This window comes from Copidosoma floridanum, unplaced genomic scaffold (assembly GCF_036245765.1).
Source record: "Copidosoma floridanum isolate Cflo_tuat_1 unplaced genomic scaffold, Cflo_Japanese_pri ptg000025l, whole genome shotgun sequence".
NCBI classification, from domain to species: Eukaryota; Metazoa; Arthropoda; class Insecta; order Hymenoptera; family Encyrtidae; genus Copidosoma; species Copidosoma floridanum.
This window is the reverse complement of record NW_028321902.1, coordinates 3,640,497-3,658,402: the sequence shown is the minus strand read 5'-3', so window position 1 is coordinate 3,658,402 and position 17,906 is coordinate 3,640,497. Positions and strand designations below refer to the sequence as shown.

Here is a 17,906-nt window from a genome sequence, read left to right as displayed (position 1 = left end):
TACATGGACTACGTTGGAACGGCACTTGGGTGTATAATTTTTTACCCGCACATGTATTTTCGGGGGCTATATGTACAAGAGGTAAAAAACAAAAAAGCACTTAAACTATGGTAGAATCACTTTTTTCGAGGTAAGCCTTTCTAACGGATGTTTAGGGCTGCCGAGGGACGAGATTTCAGACAACCCCTCTTCGTGAAACAAGTCAGACTCGGTTAAATTATTATGTTTGGTTTCCGGAAGTGAAAGCTCGGTCTCATAAAGTTACTGTAGATTATATTTCACGTGTGTAAACACAGGCATAACATCATTCATCCTTGTGGTGTAAAATTAAGGTTATAGCATTAACAATAAATATACAAATGTGTGACATGATGTACAATGAATTGATAAATTTATGAGCTTATTTTTGTAAATGTGTTGGTATAATTTATTCATTGAAGAATTAACAAACGACTCGCCTCAACAAAATCCACTAATTGCCATTGGTTATCAAACCTATCACGTGAAAGATTGGAACGAAAAAAAAAAAAAAAGTGTACCTCTGTGTGCACCTCTACCCCCATCCCCATCTCAAAACAACACAACGGAAAAAGGGACGAAAGGGTGAAAAGAGGAAAATCTCGAGGCATTTACGCTTTCGAGCGAGACACGATAGGGGAAAGCTAGAAACTTTGACCACCGCAAAAAGGAAGGAGGAGGAGCTGCCGTCCGAAATTTCGTGCCGTTTGCGGGGACAAACCGCAGCCTCTACCGTTGCACGCATCGTATGGAGAGCACTACTGGCGTCAGCTTGCAACTGATGCTGTTATACACACGTAGGTATGACGGACGCTCTGCTGCTATACTGTTGTACACGGATCCACGCTGCCAAATCATTATTTTGTTGTACCTTTTACACGTGAGGCTGCAAGAGCAGCTATAAAAAATAATATTCATCGCGTCTACGGAGGCATCGAAAAAATACAAAGAAGAGAACCAACCCTTTGGAAACACACGAAAAATAGATTAAAAGAGCCGCTGTCGTTGAGTTTTTGTTTGTATGTACCAGTACATGTAGTAAAGACGAAATTCCGCAAAAAATCGTGTGTTAAAGCAGCCATTAACTTGAATACACATATATAGTAATTGACTAAATAAAAAAACCAACAAATTCCCAACGGGTCTGTGAGATTGATCACACTCCGTGGGAGGAGGAACACGTCCTTAAACAACAAAATCGTCCTTTCCCACCCTTACACATACCGAATAATCTTCGAACCCTCACGTACCACGCCCCGTTCTCTCCCCCAGAGCACTTGGGCCGCGAAACGAAAACCAATTACCTTTCACCCCCACCCCCTTCGATAGGTCCCGTCACGTCCGAGAACAACTTCCGGCGTACTTTCGCTCCTTCCTGCGCGTGACTCAACCAACTGCGCGTTCCAACTGGATCCGGGAAAACTTTTTCGAGTCGATGGACTCGCCGAAGCCCTGCCTCTGTCTCTTTTGGATGAAAAAAATTTATCCTCACCCCCAAAAAACACCCGCACTACGTTTCGCTTTGCTATGAATATACACGCGCGGAAAAAAAATAAGCAAACTCCATTTTTGGTTTTTTCCCATTTTCGTTTTAGCCGAATACATAAGTTGGGGTCAAAGGAACTTTTCTCTCGGAATTTTCCGGGGTGCACGAGAAAAATCCCGGTTTCGGGACCATGGGAAGCAAAGCGAGTTTTTTACGCTGGAGAGGCTGTTCGTAAATTCACCCTCTTTGTGTATTTCACTCTCTTCAACATTTGTAACATTTATTCTCGGATGCTATATAAACGAAGTAAAGAAATTTTCGTGACCACGCGAAGATTGTATAATTTTCCACACTTGGTAATACTATAAAAAAAAATTGTCCATTCGCTTATATACCATGCATTTATCATCGTGACTCTTTTTCTTTGTCGTCGCAATGAGCTTTTTGCTCATTGTTGAGCTGCAGTTTGCACGATTGTCCCAAAGTCCACTCTCACCGACCCCCTCCTATATAACGGCTTAAGTGACTGATTTACAAACCCAAACTCGTCCGCGTCTCATCTCTATTGTCACGAGCGAACAACAAACATCAGCGGCAATGGCGTTTTCCGACCGTACGACGTTTGTTTGTACCCCCGAACAAAAGCACCGGAGGGGGGAGACAATCCGAGAGAGAGAGAGAGAGGCGTGGACAAAAGGCCGCGACAAAGTTTGAAAACTCCTCGCGGAATAAATCGGAACGGCGAAATTGGAGTCGGCGCTCCAACGAGTGGTATTTATTATTATTTCGACGGAAGGCCAGAAGGGCTCGTGCAGTTGTGCGGAACAAGATTAGAAGGAGACATTATAATTTTCGCTACTACCGCACCTTTTCTCGTATATTTTACCCGCTGAATTACGTTTGTTATGTACATACATATATATATTAACGATTGTTAAGGTGATGGCTTTTTTTCTTTTGTTGGTAAATTACGGTTCATAAATGTGAACGAGCTCTGATCGTCATGTAGTTTCCAAGGCGTCTGACTCAACATTGATACGATCTACTTGCACGTTGAGTATTTTAGAGTTTTTCTGATATTTTCCAATGTTATATACTTTATATAGTCCTTAAAAATGGTGAAAAATAGCTGTCTGACCACAGACTGACTTGATCTACTAGTACGTATAATTTAAGTACCTTCCAAGCCACAGTTTATCCTACCGTTTGATAAAAATAAATTTAGACTGTAATATTTGAATATACTTTCAAGTATGTTTGACTTAATAGTGAGACAATCAACTTGTACATCAAATTATAAATTCCCTTACAATATCAATTTAGAACACGTTATTTTTTTCATATCGTTTGATATATATTTGCCAATTGAGTATTGTGAACATCTACTTCTAAGTGTGTCTGACTTAATATTGATGTAATCTACTTGCACATCAAACTAGATTTTACTTCGAAATACCAGTTTTGAACAAGTTAGTTTTTTTTGTATCGTTTGGTAATACTTAGCCAATTCAGTATTGTAAGTATGTAGTTTAAAGTGTGTCTGACTTACTATTGATATAATCTACTTACACGTCAAATCAGATTTTGCTCTGAAATATCAGTTTTGAATAAGTAATAGTTTTTTCACTGCTTACTTAGGCTTAGGAAACATTGTTTGCGTAGTAAAAGTGCGTTCTCACAAATGTCTGACCTTATACGGATATGATCTACTTAGAGATAAAAGTTGCGTATTTTTTGAGCCGCAGATTTTTTTTTCATCGTTTACTGTAGCATTATAGTTACAACGACATTGTCACTGTGTTTGTATGGAAAAACGTGGAAAAATTTCTCGTTACCTAAAGCCGACTCGCAAGCGATTTTTCCGAAAACCCCCAACAACAAAAGCTACCTCCATTCGGCTTGATCCGAAAATCGCAGACACAGCAGAAAACTGCACCAAAAAAATAAAGAAAGAAAGGAAAAAAAAAAAAAAAAGAACCAGAGGACGAACGAGCCGGCACCTGCAATTCGTTCCAATGAGCTCTCCTCTTCCCTCTGCAGCGCTAATCCCACTTCCAGAGGAGTTATAGGCGCTGATTCCTTCGCGTGGAACTTTTCGATTGGCCATTTTCCGGGGGACTCTTTGGCTCTCTTTTTTTTTTCCTTCCTTTTATCTTCAACTGTTTCGAACAGTAATCGGGAGGACGAGCTATACCTTCTCTATACAGCGAGGGACAAATCTTAAATACACGCACTTCGATCCGTATATACACAATGTACGCGTAGTTGACAGATGTTCCCAAGTAATCCCCGGCGATCTCGTCTCAATCGCAGCTGCCGTAAAAAGCACCAAATGTGAAAACGATACGAAACGAGCTGTACGCGAATGACCATCGGTCACGCGAGTGTCGCAGCCTATACGTGTGGTAAAAAATAAAATAAAACGGAGGCTGGCAGAGCCGGGATTACCAAGGGAGAGGAACTTATCCCGCAATTCGATCTCGCTGCTCGTAGCTTTTTTTTTTTTTTTTTTTCTCTTGTGACATTGCTCGTGGTTCGGTGTAAAGGCCTTCGTTTAGATTTAAAGGTTTGAGCGCCCGTCGTAAAGTGTCTTTGTCGTCCCAAACAAATCGATGCGCTGTAAATCCAAGTTTAACAGTTAAAATCTCGTTTTTGTTTTTTTTTTTAAATATACTACAGTTGTGTTGACGAGGGTTTGAAGAACAACCAAATCTATATACGATGCACCAAACAGTTAACCAGATCCAATAAAACGGACGCTTATTAACGGGAAATGTTTTAAACTCGACGTTAAAGCAAAACTGTTATTGTTTAGTTCGATTGGCTTCATATATTCGGCACGCATTGTTTTTTTTTTTTTTTTTTTTGCAAATACATTGATTGACGTGCACGCACAGGTGTACTGTACATAAACTAACAAACAGATGAAAAAAAAAAAAACGACCGAATCAAACTTGCATGTATATCACGCAATTACATTTGCGTACACGTGGACCACCCGATTGCACGTGTACACAGGCGAATTACCACATACGTAAATATATATACATATAATATTAAAATATGAACTTGGAGAGGAAGACGATGGGTATTGGTGTACAAGTAACGAGGAAAATTATTGGAATTCAATGTTGTACGTATGTACGGAGATCGCGAATTTGAATGTCACGCCCTTTGCAAGTGGTTGGTGCAGTTTCGATTTCCACACTATGTACACTGCAAATCGAATTGTGTGTACTTCAACCCTCTTAAGTCTGTAATTTTCTATGTAACACTTTTTCATGAAGTATTATAATCCTTTACTTACTTAAAAGGGTTTGTTTTAACGTATTTCCATACATGTATATATACTTATACGCAAAATGGAGAAAAGAAAGAAAGTTAGACTCGTGTATCATCCGAGGGACACCCGGAATCGTCGAAATGAAAGCTTCCGCAAGTATTGCACCTCGCCGCACTTTATACACACACGGAGAGGGAGAGTTAATAATATACCAGCTGCAGCTTCAAAGTCAATTTTCCGAGCTAGAAGCAGTACAGGTATACGCCGAGTCGTGATTGAAGGTCGGGTGAAGACACCCCCCCACCCCCCGGGCTATGGGTGTACCGACTCTCTCGAGCTTATTATTACCTCCTCTCAAATGAGCCACTGCTGCCGTCGTGGATGCTCTCCCTTGCTCTTGGCTTATCGCGAACTTCCCTCCCTCTTGAGCGCCCTTTGTGCTTGATTTCTTGCGACTGTGTTTGCTCATCGACACACACATGCAACGCATAGTGGAAGTGGTTCTCTGGACGTGCAGCACGTGTTTGTTCTCCCAGGAAGGGGGGGGAATGTGTGTCGTTTTACAGATACTTACTGTACACTATGCTCCCTTTATTCGTATAGGTGGGAGGTGTACTTTGGGATTTCGGAGAGTTTGTTTGCTGAAATCAACTGTGGCTTGATTGGTATTGTGATGGAGTTGACGACAGTGAAAGTATTGTTGGATTTTTCACTTTAATTCCCCATGTGAATTTTCTTAAGGTGGCAGATTGTGTGACCCTTTTTTTTTGAAATCCTATGTATGATACGTTTTTTTTTTTCTGTTTGCGATACAGTTTTTTGTGGTCTCTTACCGTGAGAGTATGATTATAAAAAGTGGTTTTTGGATTAATTTTTTTTCCTTTTTTTTTTTTTGTTTTTTGAGTTTGAGCTTTTTTCAATCAATACATTAAATTTGCGATCAGCTATGTCCATGTATACATTTTTTTAATTCTGCCGCCACCCATTTTTTTTACGTGTCCCATATTTTAGGGTCCATACGTCATAAGACAAACATATGCTTGTACTTTAGTCATTAACTTCTTTTAGCGTTTTTTTTCTTTTTTTTTTTTTTTTTTCGAGTTTGAGACTTTCAAAGTCACAACCACCAACAATTCAAGGGGTTTATCGCCCAAGTGAACACATTTGTGTACTGTTGGACACGTAGCTATGGCGAATGTCTTTCCACATGCATCGCAAAGATGGTAGCTTTTGCCATTACTGCTCTTCTAGCTTAACTTTTGTTTATGGTCCGTGGACATGTTGTAAAATTATTCGCCTCTGAACTCCTTGACTCAAACGAGGGATAGATCCTTCGAGTGATCAATTGGTTATTCTGAATAAGTGATTAAACTGTCTTTTCTAACCTAAAATAGTTTCCCTTATAAGAAATATCAGCATTGAATTCAGAGTCCTAAATTAAATCAATGATTTCACGTTAATTCTATGTTGAATCAATGCTGATGCAGCGTTGGTCGGCTAGGTCGTGGATTGGCACGCGGGAGACCGTGTTGTGATTCCCGGCCAGTGCGAGATTTTCGGGCAAGTACCTCTGTGATTTTTCACATGTGCTTTTTCACCACGCAATGCTCCTCGAGGAGGGTTTAGGCGACCTTCTCGCAGTAAAAATTGCGTTATTTTCCCCTACCCCCCTCCCAGTAATGGGGGGGCCTCCCATCCCTTTCCTTGTCCCTTTCCCAAGTGTTAAGTGCCCATAGTAGTGCCCTTATTAAAGGAGCCGGACGTAGAGTCTATAATATAAAAAAAAAAAAAAACTAGAGCGGTCGTAGTTGGCCAAGGTGCAAGTCTACTTGGGCGCGCGGGTTCGAGTTCCGGTCGGTGCATCTATTGGGAAAGTTTTTTAAAGAGTTGTGTCCGTCCGATTTTCGTTCCCAAGCCATGCGATAGGTGCCGCCGATGCGATATAGCCTTTGGTATAGGTGCGGGACCAGTTGGGGAAGTGAGGGGTCGTAGGGGTGGAAAGAGGGTGGGACGCTACCACAAGGCAACGTGAGGGTGGGGGGAAAATTTCGGGGACATAAGGGGGAAAAAGAGAGGTAAAAAGGGTTCAGTGGGAAAAAAGAGGGGGTTAAGGATCAAGTCATAGTTAGGGATACTGGGCACTGGGGACTTATATTCAACACCCTTTACACTGCGGTGGTAGAGGGTGCCTGTCAAATATCAACTTGAGTGGTGTACGGGTGGAACTAAAAAATTACAAAAAAATAAAAATAAATAAATAAAAACAGTAACTAACTTTAAAATAATGTATTTTTTATGTAGTGTTACGTAACAGTGTAGCATTGCAGTTACAATTGAAATAAATTGTTTCTAAGTTTACAACCCCGATATTCTCAAGTTGATAATAAGTCAACGTTGATTCAACGCTGAATTAAGTAGCATTGATGGAATAAACGCAGCATCAACTCAATGAGATAATTTTCTTTTGAAATAAGAATCTTTATATTTATACTGCGATAAACTGTACGTAAATTTTGGTAACATTACGAGGAAAATCAATAACTTTGTTCTTACCGAAAAATTTCAAAAACTGTCGACAATAAAAACAACTATACATATATACAAATCAAATTATCTGAAATGTCTGGATACATTAAGTAATCAAAGTGACGATTTTGAAAAATTAATTTGTGCAAACATACTTTTTTTATTTACTCTTCACAATAATTACAAAGCATATTTTACAAGCCACGCTCAAAGTCGATCCGGTAAGGAAAAGTTCGGTAAGGAAAAAAAAAAATTTCCCAATTATGTCGTCAAAAAGCGAAATCTCGTATCACCATCACCTTCGATCGCAGTATTGAAAGTAAGAGAGAATAACTCGTAAAACCCAATTAACGTGTACCCCGGGGGAACGTGTTAAAAAAAAAAGAGGGGGGGAGAAGCCCGAAAACATTTCGATTTCACATACCCGTACTCGCCTCTGGATGTTATCTCTGATTTTCGGTCCATTATCGAGATTCTCGCGTGCAAACGACGCGTACGCGCCACTCGATCATTCAATCAGCGGCCAATCACTCACAGACCTTCGTTCTCGGCCAACCGTCTCTCTACGTCTATCTATAGGATGGACTTTTATTGCCGAGTGTGCTATTCTGATTCGCAAGATTGATACGCCCAGGTGTGCACGTTTGTACAGTAGCATTTTTACATCGTAAGCAATTTAATTTATACATTTTTTTTTTTTTTTTTAACAACCATCGATTTTGATGTCTATATTTAAATTTCAATGTTTTCGCAATCATCCCTGATATTTACTGGAGGGTGGTATGAACAAATCAATGTACTCGGTTAAATTTTTACTCATATTATTATCAATGTATAAAAAGAATAATGCTGGTAAACAAAAGATGATAATTACCTTGTTACAATAAACAATGAATAACTTGAATTACTGACATGAGCATTTCCATTTAGAGGTACTCCATGCTTTTTCATTTTTTTTTCTTCCAAAAATACGTGAGCTTAATTAAGGTACAAAAAAATATTAGATAGGAAAAACAATCTCAACTCTGATTAAAAGTATAAAACGTATTCATCAATATCTTTCAGTAGACCATCGCCATCACCTTTAATCTCTTGGCTCGCAGGATCTCCTAGAGTTTCTTTCAATTCAATTCCATCATCGCTGCTCATCTGTGTGTCAACATTTTCTAGAATTTTCTTTGATGTAATCGTATTTGCATCACTAATCTGGCAACTTAAATTCAGATCCTGGTTTTCCTTTGATTCAATAACGTTGGGATATCTGATCGGCTTACTTATGTCCACATTTTTATTTGACCTATTCATGTTTTCACAATTCAAGGGCTGGTCGACAAGCTTTTCTACACTCTTCTCTGTCATCAGTACCTTACCATCATCATTCATTTTCTTATCAACAAGTTTTTCCATGTTCTTTTCCGACTCCATGGCATTACTATCACTTGTCTGCGCACTTGCATGCTTTGCTTCACTTTCGTTTGACTTGACCTTATCATTATCCATCTGATGATTAACAAGCTTCTCCACATCATCTTTTGTATCAGATTTATTACAATCACTTGTCAACTGGCTTAAATCATGATTTTCTACATTTTCTTTGGGTACAGTCACGTCATTATCATTAGCCGGATTAATTTCATTCATTTCTACATCTTCTGTTGGTGTGACCTCATTACTATTAATCTGCTTAGCTGCTTGATTTTCTTCATTTTCGTTTGACATAACCACATCATTATCCATCTGATGGCTAACAAGCTTCTCCGCATTATCTTTTGATTCAGATCCATTACCAGCACTTGTCAACTGGCTTACATCATGCTTTTCTACATCTTTCATGGGTATGGTCACGTCATTATTATCAACCAGCTTACTTTCATTCATATCCACATCTTCTGGTGCTGTGACCCCATTATCACCAATCTGCTGGTTTGCATGCTTTTCTATAACTGCTTTGGACATGTCTTTAAGATCACTGACCAGCTGGTTCGTATGCTTTTCCTCAACTTTCTTTGTTGTGATCTCACTATTACCAATCTGTTCCATAGCATGAACATCCACGTCTATCTTTGCCATGTTGTCATTACTATCGATTTTTTTACTCAAAGACATTTCAACATCTTCTTGATTAAGCGAATGCATATCAACGTCTTCACTCGACTCCATCGTATTGAGCTGATTGCTTGAATTTTTTTCAATACCTTCATTGGATGTGACCTCTTTATCTTCACTATTCTGCATTTCTTTCGACTGAAGCTCATTCTTATCACCGATTTGCTCGTTAACTTTCTTTTCAATGTTTGTATCGCTTGCAGCTGTAGTTTCTCCGGTTCCTGGCTGTTTGCACAAGTGCCTCGTCGTGATTTCCCTTATCAAAGAACCAGGTTTGTTCCACAGGTTTTTGATGAACAATTTAAACTTGGAACCGTTTTTTCCTCTACTGGATTTTTTAAGTTGACGAGCAATCTGTAATAGTATTTAAAAAGTATTTGATATCAAGATTTAATTTTACTTGTAAAAATATACACAATATTATGTGAGATTCATTATTTAACAATAAAACTTGATTGTTGATGGCCTTACAAGCTATTTATAAATAAAAAAATTGTTATTCTCCTCTTTCTCTCTCCTTCTGCGAAACCTAGAGATTTGCATCGTAGAAAGCCTCTCCTTTTTGTTACTCCTAAAATTCCATACTTTTTCAAGTCCAAGGCAATGTCTTTTTTTATACTATGCAGTTTTCACTTTTTATCTAGTATTTGATTGCAAATCATCAACTAAATACACTTGGTCTTTGAATGTATTCAAGTGTAACAATTAAAAAGCTTTTCTTTTTTTTTTTTTAACACACAGCAACAATGAATTATAGGTTATTAAAAAGAGAAAAAGTGTACCTAGTAAGTTTAAATTGAGTAAAATGTACAATTGTCACTCTGCAAATCAGTGGATAGGAACCAAAAAAGACTTGACAGCCAAGTGGTGATGCGAGAGAGAAAAAGAAGAGAGTTCAAGGAACGCGATAAGCAATGACGGTTGTAAAAGATACAAAAAAAGGGGGATAAAAGTACCTTGGGAAAAAGGGAACTCTTTGACCTCTCGTCCAAATCGACATCTTCGATGCTTTCGACGTTGCTCAAAATCACGTCGATCACGATTTTTTCAGTTTTTGTCAGCTTTTTCTCGACATTCATGTCGTCGTCCACCGCATTTGGTCTCTCACTCGCAGTTGAAGATATGATGATTCTTACAGGCAAGTTCAATCGAAACACTAGATTGTCAAAACGGATTTTTGTTAAAGGACACACATACAATTGTGATTAAAGTACTGAAAATAAAAAAAAAGAACCTCTAAAGTAGATTTTACCTGAAGGTAACCTCAACCAAATAAACAACGTGAGTGTCGATAATCAAAAACGTGGAGTTTTTCTTGACCTCGATCGTGCGTGTGCACGTCTTGTCACCTCCGCTCTTGTCGTCACACTCGTCACATCTGTACGCCAATCAAAACCATAGATCCGCAGGATTACCAATGGCGAGAGAAAAATTTAGCGAAACTTTATCGGCCATCCTCGTAGTTACAATTAAATATAAACGTACACGGGATAGTATTGAAAAATGATTTATTTAACAGTGCAGATAAGAATCTAAGTTTTTTTTTTATTTTCATTCGAACTTTACATTTTAAAAACGTTCTATTCGTGTCATTTCCCCCCCCCCCTCCCCGCCCCTTAGCTGCCGCCGGTAACAGACGAGCGGTTCGTTCGATCGCTATTGAGCCATTCTCCTGGTATACCTATATACATGCGATGACGTGCTCGATTTTTCTCGGATTCGGAAAATCTGCGTGTAAGTACGTGTGTGTTGGCCATCCAAACTGAGGATTTGAGGAAAGTTAAAAACATTCCGTTTGTACCAAAGTATACTATGTTTAATTAAACTATTTTAGTTTGGTAGCGCTGCATGAAAAACGCGCGCGCTCGCGTAACAACATTAACAACCATGTAAGTATGCATGTAAGTGTACCTATCCACGCGCAGAAAGTTTGTAGTGTTTGTACTAGGAACTCGTTATACCTATATACCTACGTGTAAAGCACACATCTTTTTTTGCAAGTAAGATTCGCTGATCGTTTAAAAAACTCTCGAACGAATCTAACCTCAATACCGGGTGTCTAAAAACATAAAGCGTGTCTATGTAGGTATAGCTCGTGATTCGTGATGGGAAATCGTTAAGGCAAGTTCTATACGGTGTTGTCAATACTGGGAAGCTTTCACGCCGTAGGCGACGTCCACCGGTGCAGAGATAGAGCCGGCCAGAGATAACGGCATTGAACTACTTGGGAAGAGAGACATATTTTCCATGGTGCGAGTCTCAGGTTGATTAAACCTCCATCCCCCCTTTGTGTTCGTTCATGGTGATTGCCTTGGATCTTATGCTCATGTCCTAGCAGTGCGTTTTGCTATAGTGGTCCAGGAATTTATAAAAAGTAAACACTCGGAGAGAACGAGTTGTTGTTGATGATACCTGCTAGAAATTTGGCCACTCCAATGAACTAGTCGTATGTTTATCAGTATCTTTACATAAAATATGATTAAAAATGTTTAGTTTTAAGCTAATCATTGTGTCTGTGATTTCAAATTTCAGTAATGGATCAATCAGGTCCACCGTAGAAACCAAAATCTGGACTTGCTTGAGAAACTAGTGATTTCCTCCCAATCTAAAGTCTACAATGATAAGGTAGTATAACGCTGTGTAATAATATTTTTTTAGAACATTCCAAACAGTATAAAATATGAAATATCGTATTTCAGAGTTTTGTGCAGTGATGGAAAATAGATACTGGAATAGTTAAAAAAGTAGGTAGGATGACAATATACGTTTTTATTTTATAATAAAACTAGAAGTGGTAAGCAGAAAAATGAGCTGTAAAATGATACACAAGGGGAATACCAGGTAAGGTTTTATGAGAAAATAAAGATTCCATGAAACTGATGAATATTGGTGTCCATATTGAATGATGTATGTAAATTTTCAGGTACAGAAAAATATGCAGCTCAAAGAAATTGAGACAAAGAGAGTTTGAATGATTATTACTAACAATATTAAACTTTAGAATTCCAATAGAAGCACGAATATTGGCAAAAGGTAGGACATTTAAATTATATAATACAAAAAAATGTTTATGATTTTAAATACCAATATGAAACCTTGGAAGTAGCCGAACGCTTCAACAAATAGCATAAAGCTTTTTCAGGCTTATATACAGTAAACCGATAAGGCAGGATCATAACTCTTGCATTATCTTGTCTAATAACTACAAATTTTAATAAGCCCAGCGTACATCAGCCTTGGTAAAAGCTCAATACAACGACCCATTAATATGAGCTTCCGCCGTAATACGCTCATTTCTTCATGGAAAGAAAAATAGGACAGCAGGATCGTTAAATTAATACGAAAGGAGGCGCGCGCAGCAACAAAAAAGAGCATAAAACGTGTGTCCGCTTGCATCTCATTACACGTCACTTGGCTGCGACATTCCGCTGCAAATTGCAAAACACAACGAAAAGTCACACAGAAGCCAAGAAGACCACGGATGACACGTGAACATTTCTCATTTTTCTCCCCGAACCCCAACCATTCCCCCCCCCCACGGTTCTCTACACCCTTTGTTTTTTTTCTTTCCACACCCTCCCACCGTACACGTATTATTAGATCTCGCTGCAGCTTTATCTCCATTATCAAGACGAGCGGCAGCAGCAGCGACGACGACACCATTATTACGATCGCCGGCCTATCTTTCTCACGTTGGCCGCCGCTGTCAGTTTTAATTACGAGTAGCCATGTATCATAAAAGTTTCTCTCCTCCCATCATCCCCATATTATACACACATATATGTATACATACCTATCCTGCTCACACACGTGCGCCCGTAAGTTCGTTCCGGGTCGGACGCGTGATCCAGTTAAATCTCTCCTCCCTTTACTGTGTATAGCCCGTGCACACGAGTACGTGCTAAGATTAGGCGGCACGAGGTGCGAGATGTGCGGATGTGAGTTATCGCGCGGCTCGCGCGACGCATTAATGAGCTTTTTAACGCCCGATTGAATTTCATCCCCCGCACCAGTTTTATCAAGCTCGCGCCTCTTGTACAGTTTTTTCTTTCTTGTCAGTCGCGCACACGTGCGTGTGTGTGTGTGTATCCACTTGTTACTCGATTCCATTATGTCAGTTTCTCGAATGAATCGCCAAAGTGATTCGTGAAAATTCCAAGGGAGGGAATATATATATCCTCCCCAATTTCCCACTCGATAAATCCCCAGTTCGACGATTCCCAACGCGTTTAACGCTCGAATCGACGAAGCAGAGCAGAGACGCACCTGTTCCCGTCCTCCACACCTGCGGGTGCGAAAAAAAAAGGTGCAATCCCCTCGGCGACTCCGGAGAAGATTTTCCCAAGCAGAACCGGAATAATAGCCTGTTGGGATCCGCCTCTGGAAATTATGGCTGGAAACGAAATCCAAGGGGAGCTCTGAAAATCCATCACCTCGTCGGGAACGCTATCCTTTGGACGAATCGTCACTGTGCTCCTTGCACCCCCGATTGGTCGCTCTTTATCGTTAGAACTCCCATATTTCTGGCTCATTTCTTTTTTAATTGCTAAACTAAACCTGAAATGAAAGCCAGACCGTGTGATGTAAATGCAAGAAACCCACCCCGAAATGTACACACCAGCAGCAATAATCCGGTCCAGTAAAGCCGGCTTCTCGAGCTTTATCGCTTCAGCACACCTCAAGACACCATATGCGTACATTTTTCTCTCTCTCTTCCTCCTAGTCTCGGCTTGCACGTTCAAATAAACTCGGGCGCATGCCGCGTAAATCAAGGGGCTTCCCTCTGGTTCTGTGTGTGCGCATGCGGATTCTCATTTCCTTAAAGCGCCGCTCCTGGACAGATTCAATTGTATTGTGCACGCGCGCGTACGTGGCGAAATATTGTGTTGTAAACTCTCTAAATCACTGGCGTCTCATTTCCTTAGGTCACAACTCTCTTTTGGGTATACGTGCGGGCTTAGGCACGGCTGCTCTTTCAATTTTTTGTAACGTTAGTTTTGCAAAAACAATTTTTTTTTCAGATATCAACTTAAAACATGGTGCTTGAAACAGTTTTTTTTTTTTTCTGCCAAAACACTGTGTTACACTTTTGATGAAAAAAGTAAAAATACAACTATTCAAAGTATTCAAATATTACATTCAATCTCAAATGCTTTGGCATGTAAAACGTATTGCACTTATCTGATTCTTTTTTTCTCAATATTGTATGTGACTAGTGATTTTATAAAACTTTTATTTATTTATTTTTTTTTTTACCAAAAAGATGTTACATTATTTAGAAAAAATAGTTTTCTTTCAAAGTACTTGAAAATCCATGAAATAATTGTGCCCAAGTCTGACTATGTACGTAATATTTAAAGTCAAGTACAATTAGTAGTCCCAAATAAAAAATACAATCAATAATCAATTTGATATTTTTTTTTTTAGCTCACTATTTTTAGATGTGTCGATCGTCTCTTTCATCCTTCATACATTTACCTCTTTTTTCTTGTTTCGTTTTTCGCCTAACTGATGTTACCACTTTTGCCAAATTTACAGTCAACCAAAATCGTATGTGCGTGACTGTTTTTATTTTGACAAAAAAAAAATCTAAACTTACGCTCACAACCACGAAAAATCATTGATATTCTCAGCCCAGTCTCAGCGGTGAAGTATAAATTATTTTCTCCACTGCACCGAGCACCAAACGGGGAACACCGCCCGCACGGATGACACGAAAAAAAAAAAAAAAAAAAAAACATCAAATCGAGAAGACGAAACAAATCGCCAGCCCCGAGGACGACGACGCGGCATCGCTCAGCGAGTAAACGCGGCCCGACAGCAGCTCCCTCCTCCCGGAAATATATGCGTATACCCTCGAACATGCACCAGCTCCTCCTTGGGAATTGAGTCTACTCTGTACCTATACCCCTTTCCAGCGCGTGTACGCAAAATGACATACGAGAAACGCCAGGAGTATAGCCCCTCCTCCTTGCAGACGTTCGACCTGAGAAATAGCTCCTGCAGCGTTGCGTGTACATGTATATATATACACCCTATACGTAACACGTATACTCGCGTTTGCACGGGGCGAAATAGAACCGTCCGCGCGGGTGAGAGGGTGATCTCGCAAAAATCTTTTTCCCCCGAAATTTCACTGGAGACTATACTTGATCTCTCTGAGCTCGACCGAGAGGGTTGCGGAAGGCTTTCGTCGAGGGATGACGGGAAAATTGCCTAATACACGCGTACGTTCTCTCTTACTTGCGATTCGGACCGTTTCGGTGAGATCTACCTCTTTTTTTTCCACCTCCCCCCGATGGAAGGCGTGTTGATATGCTAATTGAAACACTTTTAGGGAACTTTTCCCCTGCCGATCAAAACGATTAGCCACATGAGCTTTAAGTATATAAATTTGTTTCCCTGACAAAGCTTGCAATGTTTCTCTGTGCCTCTCAAAGCCAATTTTTTCCAATCGTCTTGCCGTACCGGTTTTTAGTAACTGATGTTGAATCTGTTTTTGATAGCCCATCATAATAATTACTCGGTTGAACTTTACGCAAGTGGATACCTGGTTACCCATTTCGGTTTTTTACTATTATTCTTCGTTATTGTTATTACTATTATTATTATTCTACAGCTTTATGTCATGCTATTATGAACTCCCTGGCAAAATCGGCGTCAATAATCGATTACAACTAAATCCCAATCTTTGCTTTTGCCGACGCTCTTATCCATTTTTTTTACCCTCAATGGTTAGTTGTCACGTAACTAAAGCTTTTTTTTTTTTATTGTGAGGTTAGTCAAAACTGGTCGTATGATTTAATTGACAATAATTGCAATGAAATAATTGTAATGTGATATTAAAATGATGTATATATTATTTATTTATAATTTTTAGAGAAACCATGAGACAAAAACTTCATTTAAAGTTGATATGAAATTTATTTATACGTCTTGTATACATCTTTAACTGCATAATCTCCCCAGTATAAAACGTATACATTTTTATTCCAAACAATGTTTTTTAAATTAATAATAACATAGATCGAGCGAAGAAAAAATATTTAAACGAATCGTTAGACAGAGAGATCCGTAGAATTTCTTTGATTTCCTCATTTCGTGCAATCGTGAAATGTCTATACTCGAGAAAATTTTTTTTTTTTTTTTTTTTCACGTACAACTTTTTCAGACCAAGACTTGCAACTCGTCATCTCAAGATTGTTTTCCTCTTCTCACCTACAATGGTAACAATTAATCGGTAAAAATCGTATTTTTCAAAGACAATCCCAAAACGCTGTTCATCGCACATCCCACTGGACCTCATTCATCCAACGAAAGGCTGTCATTTCGAGTACACCATCAAACCACCACATCGGTATGATGATGATAATAATAATTTAATCACCCGCGTAAAAGTCGACGATGCACTTGAAACCAGACCCGATGTTTTCGAAGAGACACATCATTTTGCGTATACGCGTACATACATACACGTAGATGCATCACAATGATATATATATATACATAGTCCGCAATCACTGTCCGATGCACCCCTTGGTGGTATACACAATCGGTCGTTGCCCCTCTAGCCTGTCTCTCTCATATCAGTGTTAAATTTTCGCTTACGTCAATCACGCGTCGCGTTTACGTGCTCCGCTCTTTGCATATTAACTCGGTGATTTTCCTTGTCTAATCGACCCTTTTTTTTATTCCATTTTTTCATGCCAATACTACCGTCATGGATACATTTTTATACATACACATGAAAACACAATTTTTTTTCTCCTCCCTTCTTTGATGAAACGAAGGGCGTGTCCCGATACAGATGTTTTTAATAAAAAATAGTGCCCTTGAACCCACAACCCGTGCACTTCAAACTTGGCAATTCGACCCACCATACATATTACTCCAAAGTCAATTTACACTGCGTACCAAAATATCCCCCGAATCCGCGAATGGGGTTGATAAAAAAAAAAAAAAAAAAAAAAAAAAAAAATTGCTCTCTTTTTGATCTGTTTGTCTAATCCTCGAGTACACGCGAAAGCAATCAAACACCAGGGCCGTAAATTTGGATACTTGCTGTATGCAATATCCTATTGCACGCGTGTGTGTGCAGCCAACCGCGCGTCATCGACGACGGTCGAGATAACACCGGCTACCCTATAGGTGTATGTACGATCGGGCTCTCCTCTCCCTAACTGTGCATGTATTTTATGGGTGTGCCGATGTGGAGCCAAATCGCTGGGCTTGCAGTGTATATACTTCTAGGGGCTTCCTTGGCCTGTCCCTTCCTGATATGTTGGGCCGCAGCTAGTTAATCGACTCTGAGTTGAAGAAAAACAGAAGATTGAATGGTGCCCAAGTGGTGGAGAGAGAGGACATACGTGTGTGCGGGGAATACGGTGATGCCCGAAGGGCGAGATTGAGGGGATGTACGGCTTGTATAGGTGTACTTGCAGATGGCAGGATGAAATTGCACGGGGGTAGGTACAGCTGTCCTTCTGG

At 39.6% G+C, this 17,906-nt stretch overlaps 1 protein-coding gene and 1 long non-coding RNA gene across 2 annotated transcripts; one reads left to right on the top strand and one right to left on the bottom strand.

The window, feature by feature from the left end:
* Positions 1-8,117: 8,117 nt before the first annotated feature.
* Positions 8,118-10,859, bottom strand: LOC149373932 (uncharacterized). The gene is made up of 3 exons (XM_089595381.1): positions 10,672-10,859; positions 10,376-10,575; positions 8,118-9,773 (listed from the first exon to the last, which is right to left on the bottom strand). The coding sequence occupies exons 2-3, from the start codon at positions 10,496-10,498 to the stop codon at positions 8,343-8,345; spliced, it is 1,554 nt and encodes a 517-aa protein (XP_089451507.1). The 5' UTR covers positions 10,499-10,575; positions 10,672-10,859; the 3' UTR covers positions 8,118-8,342.
* Positions 10,860-11,507: 648 nt separating this feature from the next.
* On the top strand, positions 11,508-12,446 carry LOC149373931 (uncharacterized). Its single transcript, XR_016293237.1, has 4 exons — positions 11,508-11,865; positions 11,952-12,044; positions 12,119-12,260; positions 12,343-12,446. It is a non-coding gene; the product is annotated as an uncharacterized LOC149373931 (long non-coding RNA).
* Positions 12,447-17,906: the final 5,460 nt, after the last annotated feature.

Bases quoted from the DNA above. Each gene is read 5' to 3' on its own strand.
- LOC149373932 (XM_089595381.1), bottom strand. From the start codon at position 10,498: ATGAATGTCGAGAAAAAGCTGACAAAAACTGAAAAAATCGTGATCGAC. The intron at 9,774-10,375 runs GTACTTTTATCC...ATACTATTACAG, and splicing joins AGAGTTCCCTTTTTCCCAAG to ATTGCTCGTCAACTTAAAAA.